The 18,650-nt window shown below is 45.8% G+C and overlaps 3 protein-coding genes across 3 annotated transcripts in view; 2 read left to right on the top strand and 1 right to left on the bottom strand.

Annotated features, from left to right (window-relative positions):
• The window catches only part of T265_03097 (hypothetical protein), a gene marked incomplete at both ends in the record, with an annotated part of 49,808 nt that extends 46,861 nt beyond the window's left edge, over positions 1 to 2,947 (top strand). Inside the window, 3 exons of the mRNA XM_009167502.1 lie at positions 30 to 326; positions 1,185 to 1,778; positions 2,823 to 2,947. Of these exons, the coding sequence (XP_009165766.1) occupies positions 30 to 326; positions 1,185 to 1,778; positions 2,823 to 2,947 (1,016 nt within the window). The remainder of the gene's footprint in view (positions 1 to 29; positions 327 to 1,184; positions 1,779 to 2,822) is intronic.
• An 18-nt stretch (positions 2,948 to 2,965) lies between these two features.
• The window catches only part of T265_03095 (hypothetical protein), a gene marked incomplete at both ends in the record, with an annotated part of 123,412 nt that continues 107,727 nt past the window's right edge, over positions 2,966 to 18,650 (top strand). The window contains 8 exons of the mRNA XM_009167500.1: positions 2,966 to 3,146; positions 3,323 to 3,607; positions 7,906 to 8,526; positions 12,191 to 12,514; positions 12,665 to 12,949; positions 13,569 to 14,189; positions 14,517 to 14,840; positions 14,948 to 15,277. Of these exons, the coding sequence (XP_009165764.1) occupies positions 2,966 to 3,146; positions 3,323 to 3,607; positions 7,906 to 8,526; positions 12,191 to 12,514; positions 12,665 to 12,949; positions 13,569 to 14,189; positions 14,517 to 14,840; positions 14,948 to 15,277 (2,971 nt within the window). The remainder of the gene's footprint in view (positions 3,147 to 3,322; positions 3,608 to 7,905; positions 8,527 to 12,190; positions 12,515 to 12,664; positions 12,950 to 13,568; positions 14,190 to 14,516; positions 14,841 to 14,947; positions 15,278 to 18,650) is intronic.
• Positions 7,868 to 18,650, bottom strand: part of T265_03096 (hypothetical protein) — a gene marked incomplete at both ends in the record, with an annotated part of 78,205 nt that continues 67,422 nt past the window's right edge. The window contains 3 exons of the mRNA XM_009167501.1: positions 7,868 to 8,149; positions 13,603 to 13,812; positions 15,866 to 15,940. Of these exons, the coding sequence (XP_009165765.1) occupies positions 7,868 to 8,149; positions 13,603 to 13,812; positions 15,866 to 15,940 (567 nt within the window). The remainder of the gene's footprint in view (positions 8,150 to 13,602; positions 13,813 to 15,865; positions 15,941 to 18,650) is intronic.

The following is an 18,650-nucleotide window of genomic DNA, read 5'->3' as shown; positions in this document are numbered from 1 at the left end:
AGTCCATTATTTCTACTGGTTACTTCCAGCAAATCCCATCGACTTCATCAAACCTTTACAAGACGTGGTCGTGACTGATGTCAATCAGACACCGTTAGCCGTACTGGAATGCGAGTTGACCAGAGCCCCGAGAACTCCAGTGGCTTGGACAAAGGATACGAAACCACTGGTGTTGCGAGGTCCGGATACGGAGCGTGTACTGATGGAGGAACTGGACGATGGACGAACACAACGGCTAGTCTTCAAAGATGTGATTGAAAGTGATCTAGGACGATACGCCATCCAGGCCGAGTCCATCTCTTGTAGTGCCAGCCTTGAAATGAAAGGTATGAGCCCCTTTTCGATCCACTCAGCTTCAAAAAATCTACCAAGTCCTCACATAGTCTGCGGTCTTGTTAAAGTTGCTTTGATGTGACTCTGAAGTTGGGACGAGATGGCTCAAGTGGTTAGAGCGCGAATTTACCGACCGTAAGGTCCGTGGTTCGAACCCGACCTCTGCCTCTCGACTTTCCCTGTCTAGGCTTGGGCAACCTGGCAGTATCCCAGCCCTCGTGCTTCCTTCGGGTGGCATGGCAAATAGGCACCGGAAGGGTGTTACAGCTAAACAGTTGTTATTGTTGTTGTTGACTCTGAAGCTTTCGTCATCTGGTGGATATCATAAACGTAAGACTATTTGTTTGACCAAGTCGGTGATACTGTCTATGGTCTAAATAATTGCGTAGGGAAGTCTGTACCCACCAACAAGAAAGTCACGATGAATACGGTGTTCTTGATATTTCTGTATCACTGACTTTCAAAGTACATGTCCGATATTTGCATGAGCACTTATCGCATGAATCAACCTTTTGAAATGCAGTGACATCTGATTGGTGTGTCTATGCGAGTGAGGTTGTGAAAAAGGTATGATGCAGAAGATGGCCGACACAGAATAAAGCAATATGTGACCACATCGAAATCTTTCTGTATCCCACCAACAGCGAAAGCATAAATAACGGCAGATGGATTTTACCATGTAGGACCGAGCAACAGTGTCTCAGTAGTTCACTACAGTGCTGGCCGAGCCAAATGGAATTTCTATTCCATGGACGCTGCATTGATATGAATCATTGTAGTGAACAGACGTTTTTACCAAGTCTATGTCAACAAACTACCTCGGTTTTGTCCTAATTCTTCTCCTATTACAGTGCAGCCGACACTACGCCTCAGCCAAGACTTTAGTTCCAAACTGCTCATGAAGGCCGGAACATCCAACATTATTGAAGTACCGTTCGCAGCCAGTCCAAAACCTAAAGTTACATGGACATACGGTGCTGTCGGAGACCTAGTTCCGTCGGAAAGACCAAGATTCAAAACCGACACTGTGTCCGGCCTAACCTCGATAGCCTTGGCCAAAGTCAAACCGGAAGATGAAGGTCTCTATCAGGTGACGATAACAAATGAACTGGGAGAAACCACTTGCACTGTGGAACTGATCGTTCTGGACAAGCCGTCTGTGCCCAGGAATCCAAAAATCAGTGACAACACCGGTGAAAGTGTGCTATTCAGCTGGGAAGAGCCACAGTACCCCGGTCACGGAGAAAAGCCGATCGAATATGTAGTCGAAATGCGTGAGCTCCCGAAGCAGTCCCAAACTCCTGTCCTCAACACGACCGAGCTACAAACGCCGATTGATAATTTGTTGACGGATAAGAGTTATGTATTTTCCGTAGCTGCTCGAAACGAAATGGGACAGTCAGATTTCGTGCACACACAACCAATTACCACAAAACTGCAATATGGTAAGTTCAGACATGATGGTTATGTTGGTGTTGTATGTTTCGCCTATTCGGTAGTGTAAATTTGCCGCCATTAAACAACTAGTTACTTCGAATCCCGTAACGCAGTTTAACTCTGTAAACGTCAATCACTCGAAGGTACCCAGACAGACGAACCTGTTAAACACTATTTAGTGGATTCATTTCCCGTCCGGCGGGTGGTGTATTTCCGTCCATATTTTGCGAGCGTGGACAGTGTTGCAAGCTTGGTAATGGTCTATAATATAGTATGGTTAAACTCTTCGGCCATCCTCGCTTTTGTCTCAGACTAGATGGTCCGTTACAAATTATGCCCATATCAGTCGTTATGAGATTCACATTTTAGACAGGACATTACCAGAGATAGTCTTTAAACCCGAGTAACAGAGTGATTTGTGAGGGTGGAGCGAAACCAGCTGATGCGCATGGAATGCATGTGTGTTGGTCCCTACATGCTCGTAGCATAATACAGCGAAGTCAGAATACTGGAAAAAGCTCACAATGTATGGGTGGTCGCTCTGTCCCCGTCTATTAACGAATTGTCAAAGGACTCAATTGGTTTAGCCTGCAGAGTAATCGAGAAGTGGGTCCTTAAGCAGTGCGAACAAAGCCGCTTCTCTCCCGGCTCGGGTTTGATTCCGATCGCTTGGTATTACTCATGATGCTTGATTAGTGTGATAACCTAGTTACCCTTGAGACTAAAGAAAAGTCTAAACATGCGTGAATCACTTTATTTCTTTGGTGGATGAAGAATCCTATGCTACAAGGAGTAGATTATGACACCCAACCCTATAGGTCAAAGCTACAGCTAACCCAGAAAAATCTCGCATCATATAGCAACGTACCACTCCCATCTGTATCTATTTGAGCGTTACTCAGCAACATGAGAAACAACAGTAATCACAGGTTTTGCAGCCTTAAGTTTTGCTAGAATAAGGTACCTTTGCTATGTCTTGAAAAGATGGTGCAGCCTGCCGAGGTACCCCCAAACACTAACTAGAATCTCTTTCGTTTATGTACCACACACAGGACCACCACCAAGTCCGGTTAACGTAAAGGCTACAGTCAACCCAGAAAAAGCTCCCGCCGATCAGCAAACTATTGAGCTCACGTGGGAACAGCCGACTGACCAAGCGACCAGTGCGGACCTGTGACCCAACTACTACCTCGAAATGAAGCCGACGGATGCAACACGATGGCAAGATGTGTCCGCTGATTTCACCATCACCGAGACGCATTGTACGTTACCGTCAAAGGGTCTGAAAGAATTCACGAGCTATGAGTTTCGCGTGACAGCTGAGAATAAGGCTGGCAAGAGCAAACCATCGGGACCGTCTAATCCAGTGGAATTGGGTAAGCCGGCAATCCTCATCTTCTGTGGCTTTCTTGGCCCTTGCGCTAGAGGGTGACTTGCTTTCTAATACTCTTAAGATTTCACTCGGTATTCACTCGGTATCAATAGTCTCCACGGCCACGATTCAACTGACAATTATATGCCCAACCTTCCCTCTCACCTTTCCCTTTTCTAGGTATCCCGCTAGAGTTCATTCGCCCACTAACTGATGTCGCTCTGACTGAAGCAACAGAACAACCAGTTGTAGTTGAATGCGAGCTGTCACGTACTCCACAAGGGAAAGTTCAATGGCTGAAGGACGGAAAGCCACTGAGCCGTCTTCCAGACCGCGTCCGAATTGAGGAAGACTCAAATGGTACTGTGCACCGACTAGTATTCCACCCATTAACCGAAGAAGATTTGGGTGTCTACACAATAAAAGCGGACAAAATAAGTAGTGAGGCACGAGTGGATATGAAAAGTGAGTCCGATGGTCGTTAGTTGTCTTTGAAATCTAAGTGTGCACTTCTCTCAACCGCACTACACAACAGAATAACCTGTGCTTGTCGCCTCATTGTGCTACATTCGGTATCAAGCAAAACATATTCCTCTTATGATGTGCTCACGAAATTACTGTTTGCCAACTTTCCAGGATATCAGACGAAACTTGGCAAAATATGCGAATTTATTTCATGCCACCATTGTCTGAAGAATCCTCATATCCTAGAGGAGAATGGGATTTCAAAAAGTTGGGAAGAGTGAGAGGATAGTCCTCTGTATACGTGAGTATTGTTCAAATAAGAGTGACGAGAAATGGCACTTACCGAAATATCGAAACCAGAAAGCCACAGAGCGTTGTTTATTTGTTTATTCCAGTTCTACATGCAGCTTTTAGAACGGTTGAAATGTCAATGGCATCAGGCGACCTGATTGTGAGCCAATCAAATGAAACGCTGGCAAAGAACTTTTTCAGTCCTGATCACTAACAACAACGTTGAATAAATGAAAACCTGTAGGAAACTCTAAGGTAAAATAACTTCCTTAATTCTGCCATAGACAAAGGCTCAGAATGATACGGCTGACCCTTTGCTGTAAACTCTCAGCACGTTCTTCGATCTGGAGCAGTATATAAGGTATTTCACACAGCTAATTTTTGCGGCTACTCTATCTTAAGCGGAGTTTGACGTGACTGGACTGAGCGTCGAGTGGTTGCAGATCCGCATCTCTAACGACGCATTTCATGCAGCCCCGGAAAACCCGAGCAACTGGCCCACTTTTCCAATCAGCCAATTGCCACGACGTGCGTCGCACTCCACTCTGCTTCGCACCGTCGTGTGGGTTGGGTTGACATCACACTCCCCTCGGTGTGCGTTATAGCACCCCTGCTTCACCTGGTGCGTGTTCATGGTGTCAGCCAACCAGGTTTGAGTGGGCGAAATTTCCTCTCTAATCCGGTAGTCCATTTCGGTTGTCTTGGCTGTCGCGAATGTCTTAGCGGGTTCAACGTCAGCAGGCGAGATCAGGACACACCTTCACTGACATACGAAGTCCGGATGATGTGGTATTTTGGCTTCAGGGAATGGGTTATTGTGGGCAAAGGTGTACAGCTTACTGGGAGCAGTTAACCGTATGTCTGCGTTATAAACTTTAAGAACGGGAGATTTTGACTGCTGTTGAGCAAAGTTGGCATTCTCGTGAATCTTCACTTAGATTCCTAATCCTTCCGTAAAATTGCACACCAAGAGTCAAAATGCTGTATGGAGATATTGAACGACGTCTTGTTATATAATTTTGAACTTCTCGGATATTACTAAATATCCAGGTCAAAGTATTGTCGAAGTATTGGGAAGTTGGGTAAGTTTGCTGTTTGATAATCAGGTGGCTGTTGATTTTTTCGGTAAGCATTTTAATCGGGTTGCAAACGTTTCGTCACCAATCTAAGGGGCCCCATCACTGTGCAGTTGGATAGGTTACAAGCTAATTTCTGTTATGGCTTCACAACAGTACAAATAAATCTGGAGAATACGCATAGTTATTCAATTCTGGTAGACCTCGAGGGCAATCGCCTCAGTCGCAAGTTCAAAGAGGTTATGTCCACCTCTAAGAAGCCCTTTTATGTCCCCTATACTCACTTCCAGGGGAACGCTATGTAGGTGGAATAGTGGTGGTGTTGGAGGATAGGCGCCCACCGTACATCGTTGAGGTACACTAGAAAAGGCTGGGTCACCTTGAACAACGTGCATACCGTTTTGGATGTCAAAGCAGATAAGTTGGCTCCTGGATTTCAATCTGGTCGATAACAATGCCCTCATTTCCTGTTCACTAGGCTTTCGGCTGATCCATAGCTCTATTGGATCGTCGTACACTTGAGTTCCGGCCTGCCGTTTGAATGTTGTTATTCTTAATGTTTGCTCCATGTGGCGAGCATCTACCCAAAGGATTCCAGTATGTATTTTTGGGCAGCAACACATAGTCGTATCAGTTCACGGTTAGAAGCATATTATACCATGTTCACGTAATAAGAGTCGCTTGTGTTTTTCAAGCCGTACTCAAACTGACCGAAAGTGGTTAAGTTTTTTTGCTGTTGATGAGAATGTTGGCGAGTCATAGATGGTCGCTTGTTCATTCGCTTAGCTAAACAGTCTGGTTGCATACATTTCACCAACTGAGGTGACAAAATCAATGCGTTTTTGTGGGGCGATGAATCATCCGTAGTGCATAACCACTGAAACGTATCTGCTGTTCCTCGAATTTGGGTCGGAAGACTTTAGTCATTATTATTTTTAACGATGAGGACTAAATGGTGTTCGAATCTGGCAAATCACATTCGTGGCATTCTGGAGTAACCTAAAACCGTTCCATTGAAAAACTTAGGTACTCGTTATTATTTTCATTAAACATGCACATTGTGTGTCGTAGTCTACCCTGAAACTTCAATCGACGAGTCCACTTAACTCATGCTAACCCCGGAATGTTTGCGGTCTGATCGGTAGGCTTTTCTCCCAGCAATGCCACCGGGACAGCCGACTATCGGCCGTCATGTTCCGGCTCTGCACGCAGCTCATCGTAATCTGTCGATCGTCCGGTCGGCAGACTTGGGTAGGCGTCGTCAATTCTGTCTGTCCGCTTGCACTTGTCACCGTGGCAACACTCCAAGTTTACGGGGCCTGTCTGTGTCATAGCCGTGAGATGAGCCGACGGTGCACTTTGAATCGTCCGAGCCCGGCGAACTGTTGTGTGGGGCCTACAGAAGTTCTGAGCCCCCATCCGTGTCATCCATGCACTCGATGGGGAATGCGACGGTTTGTGCCGGTCGCTGGTGTACGGTTCACATCTGTAAACATGTTCAATACACCGACTGGGCGATCGGAAACCTAAGCGAGCTGCTGGGCTTTGAAGAGTTGCGTGAAGTGTGGAGCTGATTCCGCACTCGGACCGTAAGCCCATGTTGAAGCGGAATTACCGCGGAGATTCGTACTTTGGACATCGGGTAGATGTACACAAGTGTTAACATGGGCTGTAACACTGCGGGGACGGTGGACGGTGAACTAAGAACTACAAGTCTGGTTTCAAAGCAGATCCTGGATTGATATCAGAAAACTGAATCGATCCAGATGGCTGTGAAAGAATATACGAACACCCAGTGTGATGGCCACCTCATGGAAAACAAGGCAATATGCCGTAACATTCAGTCTAGACCATTTGACAAGTGAAGCAGTGTACGGACGGCGTTTGCGATAGCCCCTAGACTAAAAGAGGAGATCAATTAAGCTGTTATTAATGAAAGTAGATATACCTAACAGACAAGAAGGACAAAAAGTGAAAAACGGTCAGCAAGCACACAACTCGTCGCGTAACGTGACGGTTCAAACTGGTCAACAAAAGCATGAATCGACAAAGACTTATGAGCTGTAGCCCGTAGTTGAGTAAGTAGTGTGCCCTAACTCTCCAACTTCTATTGCAGGTCAAACTAAACCCTTCCTTCACTCAGTTAAAAAAGAAACAGTTCTGAAAGGGGTGAACAGGCATACGCTGATCCGGTACTAGTGACTGTGGTATCCGCCGTATAAAGTACTAATAAAATTACTTACCATATAGAAATAAAAAGTGAACTACGGTACACAGAAAGATGTGGATGGAACACTGACTTGTAGATAAACTTGAGATTTGACTCCGAGGGGTTAGATAGCCTCGATGACAACAGCCTCAGTTTGCCAACCGATTTCTATGCGCCCAATTGATGAGTCGCAATCAGAACAAAAATGCTCGACTGGCTGAGTTTCTTTAAAGGGTATTACAGCTTTGTGAAGCAAATAACGATACATATGTTAGAGACTAGCTAAGGCGCTTACAATTCAGCCGTTTCAATTATTGTAGAGCAGAGAAAATAGAGCTTTTGCACATGCGGGATGTGTTCACTACATGGTCCTCAAATGTGCTATTTTAATTGCACTACGTGTGTTTGAGATCTAATACAGGTTAACTTGTGTGCAAAGGGTGTTCCTTGCATTTCTCAAAACGTTTTGTGGTGTTACTGCAAAAAATATGGCTCATAGGGAACTATTTACTATGTACCGCATTCTGAAAATTGTGGGATATGGTCCAAATTTATGTTCCTCCATTCCTCAGGAACAGAGTAGACCGCGTCGGACGCATACGAATTACATAATGGCTCAGCTGCGAAACCGTTGCGATAATTTGCCCAAGTGTACTTCCTCATCAATAAGTGTGACAAATGTAGCTAAACTATTCCCTCATTGCTATTATATTGAACTCCAGTTGCACCAGTTCTCAAACTTTCCGAGAAGTTCACCGATAAAATCATCCTCAAAGCTGGAGCATCCACCGTCATCGAGGTACCGTTCGCCGCCAGTCCAAAACCAACAGTCCAATGGACATGGAAGCCGAGACTGCGTCCTGATGCCGAACCAGGTGCACCACAAGCTCCTCGATTCAAACCAGATGTGGTCTCCGGAATGACGTCGCTACCACTGGGCAAGGTGAAACGGGAAGACGCTGGTGACTATGAGGTGGTGATAAAGAACGAGTTGGGCGAGGTGTCGGTGACGGTGCAGTTGATAGTGTTGGATAAGCCATCTGCACCACGACAACCGGACGTGAGTGAGAACACGGGAGAACGTGGAGTGTTCCATTGGATTGACCCGGAATTCCTCGGTATCAGTCCGGATGTCGCTCCAACTGAAGGTATAACCTACATTGTGGAGATGCGTGAAGCCAATCAAAGGGCAGGTAAACCGGTAACGACGACGAAGGAACTGAGTACGCCTATTGATGGGTTGCAGTTGAACAAATCGTACATTTTCAGTGTGGCCGCGAAGAACGAAGTTGGTCAATCAGACTTTGTGGATAGCAAGCCAGTGTCAACCAAGCTCGAATATGGTAAGTGAAATAATGCCATTTTCAGTACATCTGAGGTTGGATTACAGGGGAGGGTGGGTTGTTTATTCGAAAAAAAGGAATGAAAAAACAGTTGAGGACAATTCAAATATGGCGAATATCCAAAATGATAAAGTGCTTCCTGTCGGACACGACTTTGCGAAAGCCGATCGAATTCGGTCGCATCAGAGAGCTGGTTATTGCAGGGATGCTAGTGGCTAAGCATACAACTATTCTGGTGAAAGTTTCGTTGCAGAGAGGGAGTGCTGTTAGAGCACTATTTGCCAGATTCTGTCGCGTACTTCAAAACTGCTTCAGCTGTTTGTTTCGGAAGTTAGTAATCATGTAACATGCGCCAAACTGGTTTTGTTCAATCTCCGAGTTATACACACTGATCAGTCAAACCGGTGTGCAGTTCTGCATAGAATGGTGTTATATCTGACTGCTGTTTCCGCTCCAGTGTCCAGTGTCGGAAAAAGACTCACCGACAAGGAACACAAAAGCTCAATTGCGAACAAGCGAGTGCGAGTGCGTGCGTGTAAAATTACAGCGGCCTCAAGCTATTTTATTGGAGGTGCACTGTTTGACCTTGGTCCAATGCTGTTTCGCGCTGCATATTGAGGAGGCGTTTTCTGTCGGTTCAGCATCTATTGGGGTTGAGGGTCTCAGTGGATTTTGGGCATTTGGTGGTTACTTTCAGGAATCTGACCTTCCTGATAAAGGATCATATTTTATGGAAGCTTTTAGTTGATAAGTTTTAGCCAAATCCGTTCGTTTCAACCGGCTGCACTGCGTAGCTAAAAGCATGTATACGCTATATTCGAATCAACAAACATCAACAGGTCTGGCATGGATTATGGAAGGAAACGCATGTGAGGACGTTTCTCCACGTGGACAGTAATTCGATGGCTAGGTAAACCATAAATCATTAAAGCAAGTCTGGGATCAGGGGAGAGAAAGTAACCTTCGGAGTCAGAGAATTCCAGGTGCATTAGCTCAGTACGCCGTCAGGGCTGGCCAGAATTTCTAACATCCAAGTTCGGCTACTGCCTTTGACCAGCGAATTTTTTCATATTGCTCTTGTGTTTGACAGTTAAGCGGGAAGTGATGATATGCTCCGCATCACAGAGTCCACTTCTCACCTAAGATAGCTGCGGCACCGTCCGTGAGGTTATGCTTTGAATGGCTACTTCTTGCAACAACACCCTCAGCCTCTGGCAAAGAGCATGGTGTGAAACTCATGTACTGGATACTCTTGTATTCCTGGATCCACTACCCATCTGGCTAACAGCCAGATTTGTTCCTGAGATAGATCCCGTTTGCACAGCGTTATTTTCGTTGTCTCTCGAGAGAAAGGTCACATGCAAGGACCGAGCAGGATGGTCCCTTACCTTATCAAGGATTTTTGGGACCAACTAGACCTGAGCACTGTTGAGTTGCGATTTCTCAAATGATTCTTGAAAGACGTTGACAAAGCACTAAAATTGAGGTAATTATATGTAGTAACTATATGGAGAGTACACAGCAGCACGTTCCATCGTCCACCACCACTTTGATCTTCATATGTGGAAGTATTGCTAACTTCTAGGAATTAAAAAAATCAATACTGGACTTCCCTTGAACCACGGCTTAATAAACCTCTTGTCCTCCTCTAGAGAAAGTGTTCTCAAGAGAACACCTGTTCAGAAAAGATCGATTTTGATTGATCACCCAAAGCTTTGGTTGCCTCCCTATGGAGACACTAACTCGAGGAAGTGATGAAAGCAAGTATCTTCTGAAAACTGAAGTCATTCTCCTCCGTGGTGGGTTTTTCCTGAGAATGGTCTACTAAATGAGAACAGATTTTTATATAGGGAATAAATCCCTCTGAGAAGAGGATACCTCTAAGGAGAGCACATCTTAGGTCGGTCTTCGGTTGACCTTTCCAAGCAGACGAAAAATTATTTCGGGAGAGTAGGATTAGGCTGATTGGTTAACCTATCGACCAATCAGGCATCAGTGCAGTACAACATGCCGCAAAATCGAAAGATTGGTTTAATTGTGATAGGTAGACCGTTGGCCCGATAGCAGTTGCTCGCGTGCAACCAAGCTAAGAACCGCCCGACAATGCGGAATGTCGGTAGCTCGGATGGGCTTGACACCTCGGCGAAGAGACAGCAACCAAGATGAATTGCTCATTTTCCACCGTGCATCATTACTGGGATCTATAAACCCCAGGTAAAACAAAGCCGGCTGTTGGAATTTTTTAAACACGCTGAGGAAATTCAACGCTTGTTGTGCAGCAAGGCACTGGCCTGTGGAGTGCCATGTTGTTCGATTATCACTGTGACAGCCGTTCTGGGATACAACACAGTGTAACGGTCCCCGCTTTTGACCAGCCAAAAATGTCAAACAATTTTTGTAGCACCCAACGCAGACCTGATCATGCTGGCAAAGGCAAGAGATTGAGCAATGCAATGGTCCCTTAAGACAGTCCATTTGATTGCCGGAGTAAAACTGATTCACTGGTATTTGAATATCACAGAAATGCCAATAGTTGTTGATGTATCACACATAATGATGTTACTGTAAAGGTTAGAAGCAGTCAACCGACATTTGACTTGTAAATTATCGGTCTATTCTTTCGACGAGGTTTGAAGAACGCTCGAGAAAATTGGGAGGTGCACTTATGAAAGTCGAGTTCCTCAAACTTTATGCAAATGGGTCTTTCGCCTCAGCATCGGATGTTTTGTGACCGATTTGTTCTCATTTGTTGGCTCTGATTCCAAAAGCCCTCTTTCTTCAGCCGGGCCCATGTACATTTTTGCGACCTCCCCATCAGTTTTGTTCGTAACCGGTCCTCCAGTGAAAGTATCAGCAGGACTGTTGCGTATATTCAAAGGAGATTTCATGACTTTACTCCCTATCTTCCTAAGTTTCTTCGATATACTTCTGTTGCTGTTGTAAAGTCACTTGTAGTTGCTCCGCCGAAAATGCTATCGTGGGATCAGGTTGCCACCGGCTGTTGTGAACTGCAGACATTCCATGATTGCGTGTTATGCTCACTATGGTATACCAAAAGGTACGGTAGCTTGGGAAAGTCTATTATGGCATATCATATGGTTATTATAGGATCTTTCACAAGGCCATGCTGAACTCTTCGTGAGGGGGTGAGATGAGTCGGAGTATAAATGCTCGGTCCTGATAGACTGACATTTTGACTAGTCAGTGCATGTCTTCGTCCTCTGCACCGCCGGCTCGCGAAACGTCCAACCGCCATGATCGGTTGCTAAGAACGACTGGCCTCTGAACAACCTTGAACGCATATGACTGCCCGTTCGGACTTGGCAGTGGGTTCTGGAGAGATACGACCGAGTAGCATCAACTGTGAATATATATATATATATATATATATATATGAGTGGTTACATTCTGTCAAAAGTGTTTATCTTACTTGGTAAACTACGCCATACTGAAGTGTTACAGGGGATGATTCTGCTCGATTTACATACTCGCGATTCGCAGTCGATTGCGTTGTATATATATAGTTTTAGCAATTCGTGAGGGATGAAGTTAATTTCAATGTCCAAACATATACAAAATTTTCGGTCCTTGCTAGGCTTTTTTGCTACTGTCACATTTGTCAGGCATAAAAAACAGTATAGTCTGTTCTATATTTATCAAACAGGACCACCCCCAAGTCCCGTTAACTTGAAGGCTACAGTCAACCCAGAAAAAGCTCCCGCCGATCAGCAAACTATTGAGCTCACGTGGGAACAGCCGACTGACCAAGCGACCAGTGCCGGACCTGTGACCAACTACTACCTCGAAATGAAGCCGACGGATGCAACACGATGGCAAGATGTGTCCGCTGATTTCACCATCACCGAGACGCATTGTACGTTACCGTCAAAGGGTCTGAAAGAATTCACGAGCTATGAGTTTCGCGTGACGGCTGAGAATAAGGCTGGCAAGAGCAAACCATCGGAACCTTCTAATCCAGTGGAATTGGGTGAGCTATTTTATCACCGACTTCGGAAAATGTGGTTGTTTTTTTTTAAGTTTTTGCCGTTCTGCCGTGCGTTTGTACCAAACTGTCGTCACTATTGGCCTATTCTTCATTTTTCCCTAATTCCTTGAAATTTGTACTTTTACTGGTCAGGCATTCCACTGGAGTTTGTTCGTCCACTAAATGACGTTACCGTTACTGAAGTGACAGAGAAGCCGGTCGTAATAGAATGTGAGTTTTCGCGAGCCCCGCGAGAAAAAGTTCTGTGGCTGAAAGATGGGAAACCCCTTGGTCGCGCCCCTGAGCGCGTCCGTGTTGAGGAGGATGCAGACAGCACAGTGCATCGGCTGGTCTTTCAACCTTTGCAGGATGAGGATTTGGGAACCTACGCAATTAAAGTGGAGAAGCTCGTCAGTGAGGCAAACGTTGGTATGAGAGGTCAGTGTGCATTCACGATTCCTTGCAGTTTATTTGATTTTTCTTCATGGATAAGATAGATATGGGAACCTAATAAGTTACGCTAGATGAGAGCAAAAGTTTTAGGTATAGCTGAATAACAACGGTGTGGTGGCCGTTTGTGAATATGCATTACGTGATACAAAGACTTCTGCCAAGATTTCCAAAGATAATTTGGAATGCCCTTGGTACAACGGTATCAGTAGATTTCCGTTGAAAATAATTCGACAAATAGTGATGTCCACAATCTTAGAACTATTTCACCAATCCCAGTAAACTTAGCTAGATTCTAAAGCATTTAAAGTTTGAAGGTAATATCAAGCTACCTCTCGTTGGGTGAACTGAAAGAGGTTACAAATTAAAATGAGTACGGAAAATGGATTACAGCTATCGATCAAGTTCATCTGGTATTTTGTCACGATAATCTATTGCAGTTCCTTACTACAATATCATAATTTTTGTCATCCAAGCTAGAGAATTTCCAAAGCACGTGACCACCGGAGGTCTCTCTTATAAAGTGCCTTGCGCTCTGTGGGGACGAAAGCTAAACTCATGAAAAACTACCCCACAATTTCTCATCCATTATCCTTTCTGATATTAGTGGCACCAACACTGAAACTTTCCGAGAAGTTCACCGATAAAATCGTCCTCAAAGCTGGAGCATCCACCGTCATCGAGGTACCGTTCGCCGCCAGTCCAAAACCAACAGTCCAATGGACATGGAAGCCGAGAGTGCGTCCTGATGCCGAACCAGGTGCACCACAAGCTCCTCGATTCAAACCAGATGTGGTCTCCGGAATGACGTCGCTACCACTGGGCAAGGTGAAACGGGAAGACGCTGGTGACTATGAGGTGGTGATAAAGAACGAGTTGGGCGAGGTGTCGGTGACGGTGCAGTTGATAGTGTTGGATAAGCCATCTGCACCACGACAACCGGACGTGAGTGAGAACACGGGAGAACGTGTGGTGTTCCATTGGATTGAACCGGAATTCCTCGGTATCAGTCCGGATGTCGCTCCAACTGAAGGTATAACGTACGTCGTGGAGATGCGCGAGGCAACTCAACGTGTGGGCAAGCCGGTAACGACGACGAAGGAACTGAGTACACCTATTGATGGGTTGCAGTTGAACAAATCCTACATCTTCAGTGTGGCCGCGAAGAACGAAGTTGGTCAATCAGAATTTGTGGATAGCAAACCGGTGTCAACAAAACTGGATTACGGTGAGTCGCCAATCGGTCACAAATCTATCCATTAGCCCTGCTCTTCGGGTGTGGTAGCCCACAGGTTTGCATCTTCATGTGCGACAAATTACGGCCTATTGCCTGAGTACAGCCACTGCATCCAATTTTCTGATGGCAGTGGGGAAACCCACCAAATAGACCTAGCTTTTCTCTCGTATGAGGATTTCTCCTTAAAAGAAGCCTAACGCGTTTAAAGGATTTCTGTGTGGCGCGCGTTCATTCAGGTTGATATATGGGTGACCCACAATAGCTTCAAAGTTATTTTGCAGTCTACTAACCATTGATCAACGCATATTTGGATTTTAGGACCACCACCCAGCCCGATCAACGTCAGGGCTGTAGCTAGCCCAGAGAAAGCGCCTATCGATCAACAAAGTGTCGATGTGACGTGGGAACAGCCGACTGACCAAGCGACCAGTGCCGGACCTGTGACCAACTACTACCTCGAAATGAAGCCGACGGATGCAACACGATGGCAAGATGTGTCCGCTGATTTCACCATCACCGAGACGCATTGTACGTTACCGTCAAAGGGTCTGAAAGAATTCACGAGCTATGAGTTTCGCGTGACGGCTGAGAATAAGGCTGGCAAGAGCAAACCATCGGAACCGTCTAATCCAGTGGAATTGGGTGAGTAACTAATCGTTTTGAAAATGTTTCAAATATAAAATACTAGTCATCTTAGAGGTTGCCATTTTGCGTTCCATTTCGGTCTGTCTCTCACATGTATCCTCCAGATTTGCCTCCGTTGTTTGGTAAAGCTGCTTCGTTTGTTCCTTCAGGTGTTCCGCTGGAATTCGTCCGTCCACTATCAGATGTGCTTTTGACAAAGGTGTCTGATGGACCTGTGATATTGGAATGTGAGCTATCCCGCGCTCCAAGAGATAAGGTTCATTGGCTGAAGGAGGGAAAACCTCTTGGTCGCCTACCTGATCGCATCCGCGTTGAGGATGACGCCAATGGTACTATACAACGTTTGGCTTTTCAATCACTGCAAGATGACGACCTGGGCGTATATACAATCAAAGTGGAGAAGCTAAGCAGCGAGGCACGTTTGGATATGAAAGGTATGTGAAGTGTGTAAGCACAAGCTAATTCCATCACCATGTATGCTATTCTACATGGTTTCTGTACAATCTCCCTTCCTACATTCCACAACATTGCCAATCTCCCTTCCTCTTAGGTTCCATAGACGTAATTTGGCCTCTCTCGTAGTGTCCTTTCACAGACACTGGGATTATTAACTCGGTTATTGGACGCGTGCATTTGGACTGTGTAAGCATGGTACTGCTTGAATATGGAGAAGCGAGCACCACGCTCGAGGGTACTCATGTTTTCGACCGATTACGGAGACAAATTAAACCAGGCGTCTAACCGAATGTGTCCCTCAAGGAATTTCTTGTGTGGTAACGAGAAGATTACAATTAAAAGCCGAGTGCAAAATTCTCAACTCCATTAGCTCGAGGTGTCGTATGTAAATTCCTTAAACGAATACAAAGTGACATGGTGACCAGATGACGGTCTTATATACTTCGAAAGCGTACATAACGCTCTCATTTGCTTGGTCACTTTCAAGGGTAAATGCCATCATGAGTGAGCCAAATTTGGGTCTTTGGAGGTTCATTACCACTAGGGAAGACTGGGAACAAGCTTACCTCTTGATATTCTCCAGAAAATCTAATGGAACGTTGACTGTACAATTTCTGATTCTGGGAGGCGGCTGCGAATTTCTAAATGTAAATATCCCACATAAATGAAACTACTCACAGGGTTACTGAAAACTCTTCGACAGCCCACGACCGGTTTATGAAAATATACTGCGATATCTCGAATATCGTGCCAAATGAAACGTGAGGCGGCCTGTGTGCGGCACATTCAGTTGGAGAATACCATAAACGGGAGATTCAGTTGAGTCTCTCGTGAAAACCTAATTGGTTGAATAACCTCTACTTGCAGAGATCTCCATATCCTGGTTATGGTTAACGACACTTGAGTTTGCGTGTACTTTCCTGCCGGTTATCACACCGGATTTGGAATTCTACCAGCGTTTGCGCGTGCTTGTGCACCACTGAAGAGAGAGATGCCTAATCTCCTCCATTCTTGATTGAACTGCAACGTCTGTATAGGGCGCTATCGTTCTTGTAATGACCAACTTGGTTACTAACTTCTAGCACCGATAAGCAATGGGAGGGATGTGAACGAAACAACAAGCTGAGTTTAGACGTAATACACTTTTCATAAGGTTGCTGAAAACTCTTCGACAGCCCACGACCTGTTTCGTCTTTCTTCGGGCTCATCAGGTGGGCGCAGCCCCCGAGATTCCGTCAACCTTATGTTCTACTTGAACCCGAATTGCACGAAATTAACGCACTACACTCAGTTGCAAACCAATTTGGTTTTGCGGGAGACTCACCTGGAACCCAACTGAATCTCTCGTTTGTTATGTTTTTAAGCAACTGAATGTGCTGCACCACGCCGGCTTATATTTCAGTTGGTACGATATTCGAGATATCACGTAATACACTACTCGAAGGGCTTCAAAGTGATTAAAGAGAAAGTATATAATCGCTCTGATTTTCCAACTCAGATTTGTTGCTGTTGCCCGAAAGCAGCTATTTTCGTGTTGGTAAGAGTTACTCATCTCCAACCCTTGGACGTTTGGACTGTGTTGGTGATTTTCGTGAGATAAAATCTAGTTTCCAAAAGATCACGATTCTCTTTTTTAGTTGGGTAGTGAGTTTCTACGGATCACGCTATCTTTGGGTAGAGCCGACATTCGCGTGTGACCTCATTGCTTAAAATCGATCACAGCTGTCTACAATCAAGTCACACTGACCATGTGGCTTCTTTACGCGGGCTGTACTCTTCGGGCATCACCTGAAGGTAAAGTCCTTGAAATTCGGCACTTTTGATGTGATTGAACTGATGATCCGAGCACCAGCAGAGGCCGCCACAAATCTGACGCCGCACTTCGCGCGCTCCTACAGGGCCCTGACAGCTAACTCAGTTTTCCGATCATCCAATCGGTACGTTGAGTTTCGTCACGGCTACGCACGTAGGAGCATGCGTTCGACGCACACCCTCGCATGGTGAGCCATCGATGCTACCCCCACTCTGGTGCGTGACGTCACAGTCAGTCACAAGCCCGAAGACTAGTCCTCCTGCGGTTCAGACACAACAGTTAGCTGGTGCAATAGGATCATGCGATCCAAGCTGCCCTGTCAGCTCGTCTCACGGTTGTGACACAGACAAGCCCCGTGAGCTTGGAGCAAGGGGGTGTAGCCTCGGCAACAAGGGCAAATGGACAGACTGGATTGACGAAACCTACCCAGGCTTACCGACCGAACGACCGGTGGATTCCGCTGGGCCGCGCGCGTAGCCAGAGCGTGACAACCGACAGCATGAGTCAAGTGGTCTCGTTGACTGAAGTTTACGCGTACTAGGTCGCGACACGACAGTAGGCGTATGTTTAGTGGAAAGCGCAACAAGTACTTTAAGTTTTTCAATAGAGCAACTTGAGGTTCTCCTAGAATTCCACAAATGCGATCTGCGATCTTCAAAGAACGTTGAGTTTCCTTCGATGAAAATAGTCAGATATTTCCGATCGAGATTCGACGATTTGTTGTTTCCTTTCGTTGAGTACTGGTAGGGTTTCGCATTCAAATCACTCGTCTGAGCAGTCTTCCTCTTGCCCTGACGAAATCTTCCCACTACTTAGGAGACTCACGAAAATAATTACGCCAGGACAGGAGGAGGACTGTCCTAATGTGATCATCATCATCATCGGCAGCATGACATCAGTGTTCAACACCTCACTGTCGTATACTGAACGTAGGTATCATGGTTGTACGTGGGCTGGGATACTGTCAGGGCACCCACACCCAGACAGGAGGACGGTTAAGGTTCTCAACCAAAGCCTTTGGATCAGAGGCCTAACCGCAAGGCAGCGGTGTTTGGCGGGAGATGCAGATGCATTACCATTTCTACGGAACAAGTTGTCACATGTTTCAATCCCTCGAACTGGAGGACCAGGAGACCGTGTTTGTCACACCTCTAACCATTGACCAACCTGGTATGAGAGACTGTGAGTGCCGTGGTGACACCCGCCAGTATAGCTCAATGGGTTTCTGAAGTACGCAGGCCGTCACACCACGGTAAGGTCCAGACTCTTCGTGACGGCTGTTCAAATGTAATTGGTGTGAATGTGAACTCCATGAACTCCGCAATCACCTACAATTAACGAGAGTTCCTTTGTGATAAAATAGGTCAAATAATACGTAGGATCGAGTGACCTGAGGTTTTTCCGCCTATCCCTATATGTCCTTAGTGTGTGCGCAAGGTGCTGCACCTCCGACGGCGGACTGGCTGCATTGATGCTCAACCGAATGTGTGGCAACGATTTACATGTTTAGAGAGCCAGTACTCCTGGTTGCTGTTGTA

The sequence above is a fragment of the Opisthorchis viverrini genome, assembly GCF_000715545.1.
Source record: "Opisthorchis viverrini unplaced genomic scaffold opera_v5_42, whole genome shotgun sequence".
Classification (NCBI taxonomy): domain Eukaryota; kingdom Metazoa; phylum Platyhelminthes; class Trematoda; order Opisthorchiida; family Opisthorchiidae; genus Opisthorchis; species Opisthorchis viverrini.
The sequence above is the reverse complement of the archived record's forward strand: the minus strand, read 5'-3'. Positions and strand labels throughout refer to the sequence as shown.